Here is a 14,613-nt window from a genome sequence, read left to right on the forward strand (position 1 = left end):
CAGCTCTGCGCCAGGGGACAGTCAAAGTTCTGATGGTATCCCGTATTGCCAGGGTGGAGAAGGGGGGGGGGGGGGGGGGGGGGGGGGAGTACATGACAAGAGCAAATGGCGCCGACCACATGAAGGAAGATGGAAACGACTTTCGGCTTCGCATTGGAAGATTTGTTCACAATGAAGCAAAACGCAGTAGCGTCACTCGTTACGTACGGCAAATGAACGAACCCAGATGAATGCAAGTTCTTTCACGCGTAATAATTTCGGTTCTCATGGGGAATCCGAAACATTTTCACTGGTTTGGTTCATGCTCCGCATTAAAATACCTCACTACTATGTTTGCCTCACTATTGCTAAGGATGCCATGTGAAGCTGTCTTTAGTTTTTTTTTTTTTTTTATTTGCCGTCACTTATTTTCGTCAAGGGGTGATAGCACTTGAACACGCGATGAGATGGATGACAGCACTGCCCCCTGAGTCCATGTCATGCGTGCGACTGAAGGCAATGCGCGCCTTAGCCCATGGATGTCAAGGATAGATGGTGCGTACAGTGTTTATATACTAGGCGTTTCAGGGAATCCCACTACTAGGAAGGGTATTGACGTCTTTGCCCACTACTAATTTTTATATACAGACTATCCGAAATGCGAAGACGGTATCTGCGGCACAATAACATCCGTGAAGGTAATCGGACAGTAGGTGAAAAATATTTACTAATGAGATGAACTAGGAACTGTGATATGCCTAGCTGCAAAAAGAAGTTTGATGCCGGTCGTTAGTAGCCATATGTTTAAATAATTTCGAAGTCGTTATGGATGAGAAAAATTCTGCTATCTCGCTCCAAACGACACGCGCTTTTGAAAACTACGCGTTCAAAGCAACGTCTTTAGCGCACCTCACTGCAACGCACAAGTGCTAAGTCAACTCCTCTGCCTGCCCACGCTGAAGTGCTGCTCCAGACCACAGGATAGAGAAAAGGTAACGAGACATTTACACCATGGTCTGATCGATGTATACTGCGGCTCTTCGAAAGCGCTCAGCTTTCGGCTTAAGAGGGTCAAACTTTGTTAAGTCACAGCGCCCAGGGCAATCAGTTTCAAAATATTAAGCACTTCTGGAACTGTTACTAACGGGCGGCCACGAATCTCTAATTAAAACAGGTGTCTAATTGAACAGCTAAATTATACTGTATGAAATGCATGTTAAAAATGCCCAAATGTTCTCAATTTATTTGGAGCTTCATATACTACGGCGCTCCTCGTAGTCTGAGCGGCTTCAGAATGTTAAACCTCACAAAACATGTCAAAAAAATTAATTACATGAAATCTGGTAGCCACTTGAACGTTTTCACTGCTTTTGTAACATCTGGCAATGCAGTGGTTTTATTATACTGAAGAGGCAGTCAGGATACCTCAAAAAGCTTATTGTCTAAAATGAGTGCCGGGTTAATTTCCCTGAAGCGCCCGGTATACGTTAGATTACCTTGCCTTCCTTTACGCCATACAGATTATTTTTATTTCTTATTGCAGTCAAAAGCATCCATGTTTTTAGCGGGTAGTGTTAACGTTCTCCAGAAAATGCGACGTCGGTGTTGGCGCCGGTGTTGTGCCCAACATAATCATGGGCACGACTCTGGTAGGTGGTAGTTGGCAAGTGGTATCCCGGTACTGATTGGCCGCGGTGGGTTGTAGCGTCACGAGAGCACGTGACGTGGCCGAGATGGCAGGAGGAGTCAACTCAGGCTTCTCCTTTCAGATAGGCAAATTAGACAGTAATGGAGTCCACCGGACTCTTGTCTTCCCTACCCTATTGAAAAAATTGTATGAGGAAATAACCTCACATTTTCTCATACAGTCTCACTCAATTCACGTAAGAAATCACATACAAGTCGCATATAATTGCGTAAGATTTCATAGTTTCTTGTATATTAACATAAATTATGGAAGAAATTTTATGATAATGATGTGCACCGTATGAGAGACCAGTGATTTGATGAGATTGTGTGAGGTTATTGCCCCTTAGAAATTTTCGTTTTATAGTCAGACACGCTTCTCCAAGGATAAGGATGCCCGTTATGCAGGTTCTGTATAATACTGGTTATCTCTGTGTAGAGTGGTCTTTCACACGAAGTGGTAACTAACGACTCTATGACTATGAGCATGCGTGTTATATTACACGATCCAATTAGGAGTTATTAGGCGAGGGCATGTACGGGAACGAGGACTCTCAAGGGAGGTCGGTGTAGATGAGAGCCAATAACGCTATCGCTATACCTAACGCTATACCTTTTAAAGCGTAGCTTAGGTGCCCCCTTAATTCTTCCCACCCGAATTCGAGATGGAGTGAAGTGTGATATACCACGCAACCCACCGCTCCGCCCGCTTGCCGCCTGCAGATCGCACTGCAAGGTCAATTTGCGCCGTAGGACCGAACTGGAGACAACTCTGGGAGCATCCAGTAACAGTGCGTCAATCAGCGGAGTACCCGGGTTCGATCCTGACCACGTCGGCTGCGTATCGATGGAGGGAAAACGAAGAGGCGTCCGTGCGCTGTGCGATGTGAGCGCATGTTAAAGATCCCCAGGTGGTCTAAGCAGCTCCGCAGCCATCCACTACGACTCTTCTTTCTCTCTTTTAACTTTCACTCCAACCTTCCTCCTTACCCTTACGGCGCGGTTCAGGTGCCCTCAGAAACAAGCGTGACAAATGCTGCGCCTTTGCCTTCCTGTGAACCAATTATTGTTATTATACTGCAGTGCAGAGGCCATCTCCGAGAGGGCCACAGAAATAGTAAAAACTCATTCGCCTCGCAGCTTTCTAACTGGCCGAAGTCAGCTGTAGGAAGGCGGGATTGTTTTACCGCCGGGTTATTATATTTGGTGAAGACGAGAATTTGTAGTTTTGCCTCCAATGCCGTGGCATTCTGTTGCCGCGGGATTGTATTGTGTTAGGATGAGCTGGACAGAAGGTGTCCGGACACGTAAGGAAAAGATACACACCGCTACACGGGCGAAAGCGCAACCGGAAATCACATGACGAAGAGGCAGCTCGCAAGATAAGGACCAACCTGAGCGCAGTCGGATGAGTGCAGTGCTCGAAAACAGTGGATTCGTGTAGCCCCGTTTTTGTTCGTCGCGCTGCACCGCAACACCCGCCAGTGCTCCAAGCTTATAGTTCTTGCTACTGAAGACGGGATCACCTGTGCGAGCTTTTTCAGCTGGGCAATTATGGCAATAGAGTCTAAAGTCGCCCGTAGATCACGAAAAACGCCGCAGTGGAGGGCACGGAATTAATTCAGGCCACCTGAGATTCTTGAATTTTGACTGACACCGCGCAGCCCAGGGAAGACTCAATTTCGCCTGCACGGAAACGTTGCCGTCGAACCCAGGATTACGTCACACTAGCTTTCGCTGAAGTTCGAAGATGCAGGTAGCGAGTCGAAGTTGCGGGTAACGGAGGTCGTCATTGTTTATGCCAGTGCGCTACTCACCGTCGGTAGCTGAGGGCTGCTGCTGCTGCTCGCCGGCTTGCATCAGCCCTTCATCAAAGAAGGGTGGATCGCTGTCCTTGGCGTGTAGTTTAGGAGAGACGGCGCCACCATCGTGCTGCGGCGGCGTGGGGAGTAGAGATTAGTACGCCACAGCTGCATAGACATATCACTCCTATATCTCAAGTCCTAATCGAAGGACATGCGAAAATAGTGATAGTTGTAGCTAATGTGGCGCTTCTTATAGTATGAAGGTACAGACATCTCCACCTAATGTAGTGCGGACGCTGCTCCACCATCAACCTCTGCTGGGCAGGTCAACACCATCAGTAGCCGTAGGTGTCTAACATCTCCCTTTATAGAGCAAATGCTTTTGCAATATATCTACGATTAAATTAATCCGGTCTCCCGCCAGATGAGGCCACCTTATCTCCGCCAACTTCCGGCTCTCATTCGCCGACTTTTCTACCGCCCCTTACTGATTTATTTGTAGGAAGGGAAAGGCGCAGTAACTGTCTCACTTGTTTTCTGTGGACACCAGTGAGACACCAGTGAGTTTTTTGTGGACACCCTTGCAACGCCTACAGGGTAAGTACAGTTCCCCAAAGGGGCGTGCCATTCGTGCTTCGGCGCCGTATTAGCACCGAAGCGACTTGCACAATGAGAGCGGCGCTTACCGTCTGGGTCGCCTGATCCGCCATTTCTGCTGTGCGTCACGCGGGGATGTTCTATCTTCTTTCTCATCAATAATCTTCGTCATAGGCAGGAAGAAGACGATGCGCTTCGTGCAGTTTAGAGAGAGAAAAACGTATTTGGCTGAAATAAGAATTGACAGCAGCTTGATGGTCGGTGCTCCTGTATTCCAGAGCTTCGCTGGCGGCAGCTGGCTCGCGGACTAACTAAATGATTGAGGCTTGCTGGTCCAGGCTGTCGACGGACAGGGAAGTCTCCCAGTGCTCGTATGCCGGGTGTGACAATTTTACAGTTCGGGTTTAATTTTCCTAGCATTCCCAAGAGGTATAATATAGCGTGGGCTTACTCCGCATGAACGACACTAATATGGGAATTTTGGGGAACTAATATTTCTGAATATTAATTATTGTGTTTGTATCCTCATGCAGTCCATATCGTATGGAGTCCGAGGAGGATGGTTATTTGTGTAGATATGATCTCTTTCTATAGCCTAGACTGTTCTAATCAGTCATTGCACGGTCCTTAGGAAGGGGTTGAGGTAAAGATGGGAATGCGTCCAGTTTGTGAAAGCTCGATTGGCATCTCGTTCCCTTCTAGGCTTTCTTGTCCCTGTGCCCATTTTTTATGTGAACCGGAGAGCCGACTGCAATAACATGCTCACCCTTGCGTGAAGTATTTCAGCAAAATATTCACTTGAAGTTTTATGGAATATGGAAGTCTGTCACTACGATGACAAACTCCTCCATGCGGCGACTGTCTCTGTTGGTGCCGTGTCGTGATAACGATGGCTATGGCCAGGGAATCCGCTTCCTCTGAATGCCTGGTATATATCGAAGCACCGACAATTCGCCCTTTATAGCTATCGACTGTATTGTGTATTTGATTAGCTCGACAGACGCTCCTATGTCCACGTAGACTGCTTCGAGTTATTTAGATGCTTGGTTTACCAGAACTCGAACTATGGTTTTTGTTTTGTCCTTCTGTCACTCGTGGTGCATGTGTCGGGGCATTGAGTTTAAGTGGATGCTCAGAATTTTGGACTTCCTCTCGACAGTCCTCAGTACATGCCATAACTACTATCTGAGGAGGATTTCCCTACTCTTTCGCATTGTTGTTACCCTTTGATTTCACTTTCCCTGCAGAACCACCTATTTGAGCTCTTCGAAGGTGTTGCCTATCCCGAGTGGCCTACTACATTCCACTGATGTGGTGGTTGGAGGTGTGGGGCCATTTTATAGGCTCCACTTGGGATGATATCAATAGCCCTTCTAATCAATGGTTCTAATCTCTTGATACGGCTAGCTTTTTCACAATTGTTTGCGCTGCAGACGAAAGGTGTCTACCTTCTTCATATCTTTCCGATGCCGCATCCCTTCTGTTGCCCGGCTGTCCTTCTAATCATTATCGAAATTTGGTTGAATGTGGGTTTTACAGTCTTGATCGTGTAACGAGCTACTAAACTGCTTTGTAACCGCAGCACTAAAACTCTAATCTTGTCTCTTAAACTTTCTGGAGTTTCGGGTACAGTTCAATTTCTCCACAAGACCTCCTAGTATAGCCTAATAAATTCCGATTTCTCAGAGAGCTTTGAACACGATCCTCTACATCTAACTTTTCGACTTGGTTTAAAAGACTATAGACACCTCATTTTTTGTTCGTGTTTTATCATTTGTAACGATGCTTAGGACATTACTGTACATGGATCATTACGTCACATTCGCTTACGACTGCTGAATAATTTATAACCGAATTTTGTTTCTCACCTGTTTCGGTTTCGGTTTCAACAGCCGAGCGATTGCTGTGACGTCACAGTCAAGTCTAGGTCACGCGAGGGATTCAAATACAGCGATATAATCCTTTCTGTGTCATATGAATTCACTACAACGATAAAGGCCAGCATGCCTCAAGAACAGAAATTATTACAAGTGAAGAATGAGCGATTATATCGCTGTTTTTTCATGCCGCAGATCACGACATGATTGTTACATGACAGCCATATCTTGGATAACGAAACCGAAACTGGTGAGAAAAGAAAGTTTAGTTAGAAGTTATTTAGCGGTCGTAAGCGAAAACTCCGTGCGGATTGATATGCAGTAATGGCTTACGCATCATTAACAAGAAGAAAAATGCTACTAAAATTTGGTGTCTATAGTCCTTTAAAGCTCCTTACAGAGGTTTCTCATTCTGCGCTAAGGATCCCTTCGCAGCCCATATTGTGATATCATCTTCATGATTTTCTGGTTAACAGCTTTTTGGGTAAGTTTATCATTGCTATGTTGACTAGCCCCGGAGAGACTATGGAGCAAACCAGCGTGCCTTCATGTAGTTGAAGATTTTTCTCCCTGCAATTGCTCATTTCGGATCGAATGCTAGGAGGAGGGTTTTCCCTTTTGTGCTGAGGAACCTATAAAAGCCAAACAGGCAGGAAAAAAATCCATGGGTTGTTTTCGCTTACGTAATGTTGGAGCTAGATCGAGGTACATGCAAAACATTCCCAGACAAGAAAAGAGAGAGAGATGAGAGACTGTATATAGCCGCTGGTTTTCCAGCCTTCGGTACAATGATGATGTCCGCGTGTTTGCAAGCTGACAGATCCTTCTCCTCGAATTCTTCGCTGATGCATCGACTAAACCCTGCAATGATTGGTGCTCAGATTGCTTATTATGGCATCAGTAATATTGTCTTCTCCCGTGGCGTGCTGTTTCTTGTGGACATACGTGCTACAGCGTAGACCCCTGCCAGGTTTAGAGGGAGTCAAGGGAGAAGTTTGATTTGCCCTTATATGGAGTACGGAACTCTGAGGAGGGGACCGTTATGTTTTATTTGCGCATGGTTGTGATTAGGTCTGAGTACAGGTGGACTATACATTGGCGATTGGTACTTGTTGCTGATTTCGCTCTGAAAGCGGTCTAAAAGGAATCTCAAGATCGACCCCTTTTTGGCGTTTTAGGGGTACCATATTCAGTGAGCTAACGAAGTAGTTTTCCTAATGAGCTTTATAGCATACTCCTGGGCTTCTGCTATAACATGCGCTGCTGCAAATCGCAGTCCTTTGATTAAGCTTTATGTTTTTCATCGTTTTAATAAACAGTGCTTCCCAAGTGTACTACTACTACTACTCAGATAAGTTTTATGCGCACAAAAAGATGACACAAAAAGACAAGGCAGACAGGACGGAGCTTGTCTTTTTGTGTCGTCTTTTTGTGCGCATAAAACTTATCTGAGTATGAACCAACTAGCCCCACAACGCATATTACTACTACTATTACTGCCGCTGCCACTGCAGTTGCGGTTATCCTGCTGCTGCTAAGAACAGGCAGAACCGTAATACGATATTCAGAGCTCTCATTGGCATCCGCATGCGCTCCAATGCAAGGGCGCATTCTGACCACATACATATGCTGCGGTGAATCAGCGATTAGGGCGCTAGACTGCTGAACCGAAGGACGCGGGTTCGATCCCGGCTGCGGCGGCCACTTGTCGATGCAGGCGAAAAAGCAAGACGCCCGTGTACTGTGCAACGTGCACATCAAAATTCCGAGAGCACTATGGAATCTACACTGCAGAAATGCGAAAGCCTGAGCGTTGCTGCGTCTCCCCTCATCTTTACCAACGAAATGCACCATCATTATAATTGCTAATATCATCTGTTGTGTGTGGTGTGGGTCAGATGTGTTGGCCACCCTGGACTTGTGTGTGTTGCAACTGGGGGCACTGGGCGTGCGCTCTCTTTATGAGGGCTGACTATGCATAGCATTGTCGAAATAACCGAGTCATTGTTACAACCGTAACAATAATGGCAACGAAGACGGAATTAATCTGATCCTAGCTAGTAGTACTGTACCGCGCTGCAGCGCTGAACGACCAGCAAACAGGCACGCGAACGAGTGAAGAGCGAAAACTGCACGGCAGCCAGCCATGGGGACGCCACGACGCAACCGCCATGGCGAATGCAACTCAGCCCTTCATTGCGACGCCACTCCAGTTCGACGCCGCGGCGGAATCATGGGTCAACAAGTCAAGCGACTCTAGACGTTCTTCGACGCGAACAGCATGGCGAACGACATGAAGAAGAGCACAGTTCTAACTGTGGTGTCCGGTATCCGGACGGAGGGAACGAACAGGCGCAGACCGCAGCTCAGGTACAGTGAACTAGCTCAGGGTAGACTGTTTATTTACGTCAGAGTGTGAGCGTGTGATCTCGAGAGAAGAGAGAGAGAAAATATGCTGATGATGATAGCACTGGTGTACGGAAACGAAACCGAAACTTGTGCGGGATACAACATCACCTCCCGCTTAAAAAAACACGAAACACACGTAAAAGCACAGTATGCACAAGGGCAGAAACAGTAAAGTCAGTAGTGAAGTCTGTCAGGTGGGCGACGGTCTCTTGCACTTCGACGCAGCGTTTCACGAAACACACGTAAAAGCACAGTATGCACAAGGGCAAAAACAGTAAAGTCAGCATTGAAGTCTGTCAGGTGGGCGACGGTCTCTTGCACTTCGACGCAGCGTTTGTCCTGTGTCGTTGCTTTGCGGAGGAGTTGAACTTTCTTCAACCACTGGAGACTGCGGTTCAGATGTCGTTTCAGCTGGTGCTGGTTCCGCGCGATCTTCAGAAGTAGTTGGATCGTTGTCTTGAAGCAGTGCCCAGGACGGTGTAGAGTCATAGCTGTTTTCTGGTATGCGAGATAATTTAGATGCATTCCAGATGCGGTCGTCGCTTAGGAGAAATGAATTCCGGCCTCTTTTTCTGACTACTTTGAATGGACCCATGTATGAAAGCGATGCCTTGCCTCTAGCTTTGGGAATCCTTACTCGAACGAGGTCACCGTTTCGAAATGTTGGGGCCCTAGCACCGCGTCTCCTATCCGTATACTGTTGGGTGTACGACTGCTTAGCTTGCACCCTCTCGCGAACGGGCTTCAATACAGCATTAGAGTGTACGTCGCTCCCAGAGGGCATTCCAGCAATACTGAGCCGTGTTCTGGGTTGACGACCATGTAGGATTTTCGCAGGTGACAAGCCAGTCGTCGCGTGTGGAGTTGATCTATATGTACCGAGGTAGTCAACCAAGGAAGTTTTCATCGGGCGTTTTTCCAATCTCGCCATTTGTATCCAATCTTTGAGCACCCTGTTGAATCTTTCTATTGCACCGTTTCCCTGAGGGTAGTACTGAAGAGCAACGATGTATAATGCTCCTCTCGCGCAAGAATTCCTCGAACATTTGTGACTTGAACTGCGGTCCGTTGTCAGTTGCAATTTCGTCCGGGAAACCCTCGCGGCTGAATACTTCCTGCAGGAACTCGACAACAGTATGCGACGTTACTGTCGGTGCAAATGCAACTTCAGGCCACTTCGAGTGGTAATCAATCAGGGTTATTATGTATCGACAGTTGGAAGGTGCCCATTCAAGAGGACCTACAATGTTCATCGCGAGCTTTTGTCATGGCTTGTCTGGGAATGCCACAGGTTGCAAAGGCGCGAAAGATGGTTTAGCAGACTTGTCGAGTGTCTGACAAATGTGACAGTGACTTATAGCTTCCTCAACTTGTTTGTCCATTCGAGGCCACCAATAGAGGTCGCGCAGCCTTTGCTTAGTCCTTATCATGCCAGGGTGGTTTTCGTGTGCGAAGCTGACAAGCGTAGCCTTCGGCACATCGGGGATTACAATTTTTTCCCCTCGGAGTAACAAGCCATCCACCTGAGACAGTTCTTCTCGCACGTCAAAGTAAGGAAACACATGTGCCACGGACTTTCAGCGGCCACCCTTTTGTGACATACCCCACAACATTTTGCAATAGTTCGTCTGCAGCGGTAGCAAGCTGCAGCTGCTCTTTTGTCATGGATGATGACACGACCGAGACTATTTCTTCGTCTACGGTTTGATTTGAAGCGCTTTCAATAGGCAGGCGTGAAAGTGCATCTGCAATGACGTTCTGAGACCCTTTCTGATACTCGATCGAAAAGTTGTAGTACAGTAAGCGAGCAGACCATCTGGATAATCGAAGAGGCCGACGTCCTGCGCCAGCTGACGAAAGCAAAGTTACCAAAGCCTGATGGTCTGTGCGCAACACAAATCTTCTTCCCCAAAGGTAGACATGCCAATGCTCGCATGCAAACAGACATGCCAAAGCCTCTCGTTCACCCACGGAATACCTTCGTTCCGCCGCGGTCAAGGCTCTCGATGCAAATGCAACGGTGCGCAATCTTCACCATCGCGTTGCTGAAGCAGAGCCCCCAAGCCCTTTTCCGAAGCATCTGTGGTGACGTTTACATCTAACTCTGGGTTGAACATCTGTATGACGGGACTAGCTGATAAGGAGCTTTTGACGAGATCAAAACTGCGTTGAGCTTCCTCATTCCAATCAAACTTTTGATTTGACCTCTAAAGCTTTCTTAACGGTTCGACCAAATCAGCAAATCGGGGAATAAAACGGGAGTAGTACCCTACCAGTCCCAAGAAAGAACGCAATGTTGAGAGATCATGAGGGGCAGGCGCTTTCACAACAGCGTCTACTTTGGAAGGCAATGGGCACAAACCTTTCCCACTAACGACATGTCCCAAAAAGTGCAACTCAGGAACAGCGAAAAGACATTTATCATCTAGCTTCAATCCTGAAGCGCTTATACGTTCAAGTACCTGCTTCAAATTTTTGTTATGCTCCTGGCGTGTCCTTCCCCAGACGATTATGTCATTATTCTCTGAAAAGCCGCAGGAGCAGAGGCCAGACCAAAACATACTCTTATGAATCGAAACAAGCCATCATGCGTGATAAAAGTTGTTAGGTCGCGACTCTCCGGTGTAAGTTCAACTTGGTGGTACGCAGACGCCAAGTCAAGCTTCGAAAAACACGTCCCACCTGCTAGTTGATGCAGGAGTTCTTCCGCGTGCGGGAGAGGAAACGCGTCGGCGATGACAGCTTTGTTAGCCTCGCGGAGGTCCACGCACAACCGAAGCGAGCCATCTTTCTTTCGCACGACGACTATGGGGGAGACCCATTCCGACGCAGACACGGGTTCTATTACCCCCTGCGACTGCAGACGGCGTAGCTCCTCGGAAACTTGCTCTCGCAGAGTCAAGGGCAGGCGCCGAAGTTTTGCAGAAACCGGCGGCACGGACGAGCGACGCTGAATGTAGTGCGCGAAGTTCTTTACTACCCTGAGGCCCGTCGAGAAGAGGTGCGAAAACTGATCCTGCAGCTCGGCGGGGAGCGAGGGGGGAGAGTCTGCGTGCGCGACGCTGCGGCAGGTTAAAGTTGAACCGACGATGTTTATGCCCAGACTGCGTATGGCGTCGAGTCCCAGCAATGACGTGCCTTTAGTTGTGATGTGGAACAGCACACCGGCGGTGGTTTCGCCATGAACCACGTCAGCCAGAAAGCATCCGACGATGTTTATCTTTTCTCCGGAGTAGTTGTGGAGGGTGACAGCAGGCGAGCACAACGCATAGATATCCGCGAAGAATCTGCGGTAATGTTCTTCGCTCAGCAGAGAGACTGTAGCCCCAGTGTCAACAATGAGAGAAAAAGGACGTTGCCATATCGTAACTGTGGCACGAAATTCTTTCGGTTGCCCATCTCTATCGTTGACGTTTAAGATTGTAATGGCGTTGGCTGTCTCTGCTTTCGGGCATGGTGCTCTTCTTTTAGCAGTTTTCTTTTTCTTTGTCCTGCAGACGCTTGCAAAATGTCCAATCTTTCCACAGTTGCGGCAGTGTCTGGCTTTTGCTGGGCATGCAGAGAAATTTGCTAGATGGGAAGCCGAACCACAGCGGTAGCACGTGCCATGCGAGGAGTCGAATGATTCCATTTTTGTTTTTCGCACGCCGTTCACAGGAGCGCTTACGTTGAATTCTTCTAATTGCCTTTCTGCCAGCTCGATCTGCTTTCCAATGTCAACTGCGCTTTGAAGGGTGAGAGACGATCCCTCGTAAAGTAAGCGCTCTCGTATCTTTTGCGAAGTTGTTCCCTCAAGTAATTGGTCACGGATCATGCTGTCAGTTGCAGTTCCGAAATTGCACGTTGCGGAAAGTTCTCGTAGACCGTTTACGTAGGCTTGAAAATTCTCACCGGGCAGTTGCTTGCGCTGACAGAACCCGTGACGTTCCACCAGGTCGTTGGCTGCTGTTGCGAAGTGGACATCCAGCGTTGCGACAGCAGCATTGAAGAGGTCTTCGTGAGCACTTGACGTGACACTTGCCCAAGGATCTGCGGTGCTCCTTGTTGCGTCGAGGCTGTGGTACACACGTTGGCTTCGATTCCGAGGGAGTTCAGAAGTATTGCCTTGCGACGCTTGGGCTGTAGCTCGTCGCCTCCCACCACTTCCAGGAAGTTCAGGAAGACCAACTTCCACTGTTGCCAAGGTACTGCAGGTTCGCTTGGCGTAGGCAGGAACGGTGGGGGCGGCGGGTAAGATCCGCCCGACATGTTGGCGAATGTACAGTTTTCGGAACGGAAAACTATGCTTGAATCCTCGTCGTCATTCTGTGGTGTCCGGTATCCGGACGGAGGGAACGAACAGGCGAAGACCGCAGCTCAGGGTAGACTGTTTATTTACGTCAGAGTGTAAGCAGTGTAAGCGTGTGAGCTCGAGAGAAGAGAGAGAGAAAATGTGCTGATGATGATAGCACTGTTGTACGGAAACGAAACCGAAACTTGTGCGGAATACAACACTAACTTCGGCACTAAGCCCTGAAATGCAAATCCTAATGGCACCAGAAAGTTGATAGATGCGACATATGACACGCTCGCTTCAACCCTCAAGCAGCACCTGAATCCCGAACCTTCTGAAATTTATGAAACATTTATGAAACAGAACAGCAGCGAGGGAATAACGGACTACTTGGAGGAGTTGAGGAAAATCACAAACTATTGCGGATTTGGTGGGGCTCTTGAACGGAATTTGCGGGAAAGTTTCTTCATCTGTTTGCGGGATAAAGGAATACAGCGTATCCTGCTTGCGAAGCCGAAAAGTTTGGCGTTCAAAGAGTCGTTGGAATTGCGCTCGCAGCGGAACTGACAATAAAACATGCAAATCGGCTGCCATGGTCAAACTACGCGCCTGCTGACATCGATAGCAAGTGTGAATACGCTGCGACCGAAGTCACGGCGAGGGAAGTCAAAACCATCCCTAACACCTGCAGCAAAGTCGCCATGTGTTCGCTGGGAGGAAACAAACCATGCGCCACCGAACTTCGCACAAAAACGTTACGTGCTACAAGTGCAACAAACGGGGACATCTGGCAAGACTGTAGGGGGCGGGCCCTCCACACAAGAGGGTAGAGTGTAGTCAAACGTTCTGTTGGAAAACCAGAGCACATCAACCTTTTCACAGAGTAGAGCCCACAGGCAACAGTTGAGCCACGATAAATCAACCTGAACTGTGGAGTGTGGAGCTGGAAATGCAGATTAACGCGGGCGCACCCGTGTGTATCATCTCGCAGGACACGTACAAGCATTGGGTCATGTTATGACCATCTCAAGAGAAAACAAGCAGAAATCTGTACTTCTATACAGGGAAAGTGCCACTGCTGGAAGTCTTGCACCTAGTAGTGAGGCACCAAGGCAAGTTGAGGGCAGCATCTATGTGACTAAGTGTTCAGGGCCATCACTTTGTGGACGGGACATCATCCATTAGTTCGACCTTTTTGGACGCACAGTTGTAGGCCTGGTGCAGAATGAGGACATTAATAGCCTCACAATGGAGTACAAGGAATTGTTCAAACCTGGAACGGGTCTTTTGAATGGGGCACCTATACATATCAACTCGAAGCGGGATGTGAATCATAAGTTCAGCAAGGCATGGTCTTTGCCGTATGCTTTGAGAGACAGCGTGGTCGAAGAACTGGACAGGATTTATCAAGAGGGCATATTGTCACCAGTTACGCACAGTGAGTGGACCACTGCAGTGGTACCAGTGTGTGTGAAGGTAGATGGAAGCTTCAGGATTTGTGGTGACTTCAAGGTCACATTGAACAGATCTTGTGCAGTTGACCAATACACCCTATAGTAAAAGTAGAGCACAAGTTTGCGTCTCCCAAAGACGGCTAAGAGCTCACAAAGCTCGACTTGAAGAAGGCATACTGCCATGCGCCTTTGGAAGAAGAGTCAAGGAAGGCAGCAGTGCTGAATACGCACAAGTGTCTTTTCTCTTACAACCACCCGCAGAAGAAGGGATTGCTTCTGCTCCTGCAATCTTCCAGAGAAAAACAGAAGTGGTACTGAAAGACATCCCAGGCACACAAGTGCCTCAGGATGACATATTCGCGGCAGAGCGAAAGCAGGAATTTGGCATATGAGATTGCTGAGAGTGCTGGCCGCATTACAAGAAAATGGCAGCAAGCTTCGAGAGGAGAAATGCGTTTTCGGTGAATCGGGAGTGAACTGTTTGGGACATTTTACTGCCAGGGAAGGTTTTCACCCTTTTGATAAAGATGAAG

General features: G+C 48.0%; 1 protein-coding gene across 1 annotated transcript; it reads right to left on the reverse strand.

Moving 5' to 3' along the window:
- Positions 1-8,633: 8,633 nt before the first annotated feature.
- LOC146195130 (uncharacterized) lies at positions 8,634-12,601 on the reverse strand. The gene is made up of 3 exons (XM_084595955.1): positions 12,375-12,601; positions 11,088-11,754; positions 8,634-9,095 (listed from the first exon to the last, which is right to left on the reverse strand). The coding sequence occupies exons 1-3, from the start codon at positions 12,599-12,601 to the stop codon at positions 8,634-8,636; spliced, it is 1,356 nt and encodes a 451-aa protein (XP_084452081.1).
- Between the last annotated feature and the right edge of the window lie 2,012 nt (positions 12,602-14,613).

The sequence above is a fragment of the Amblyomma maculatum genome, chromosome 3 (genome assembly GCF_055883805.1).
Source record: "Amblyomma maculatum isolate TAMU_Amacu chromosome 3, ASM5588380v1, whole genome shotgun sequence".
Taxonomy (NCBI): domain Eukaryota; kingdom Metazoa; phylum Arthropoda; class Arachnida; order Ixodida; family Ixodidae; genus Amblyomma; species Amblyomma maculatum.

What these genes read in the sequence shown, in the direction of transcription:
- LOC146195130 (XM_084595955.1), bottom strand. Translation starts at nt 12,601, where the DNA reads ATGTCGGGCGGATCTTACCCGCCGCCCCCACCGTTCCTGCCTACGCCA. An exon ending in GGAGCACCGCAGATCCTTGG is followed by an intron (nt 11,755 to 12,374) that starts GCAAGTGTCACG and finishes CGTCAACGATAG; the next exon opens with AGATGGGCAACCGAAAGAAT. An exon ending in AGGCTAACAAAGCTGTCATC is followed by an intron (nt 9,096 to 11,087) that starts GCCGACGCGTTT and finishes GCTGTATTGAAG; the next exon opens with CCCGTTCGCGAGAGGGTGCA.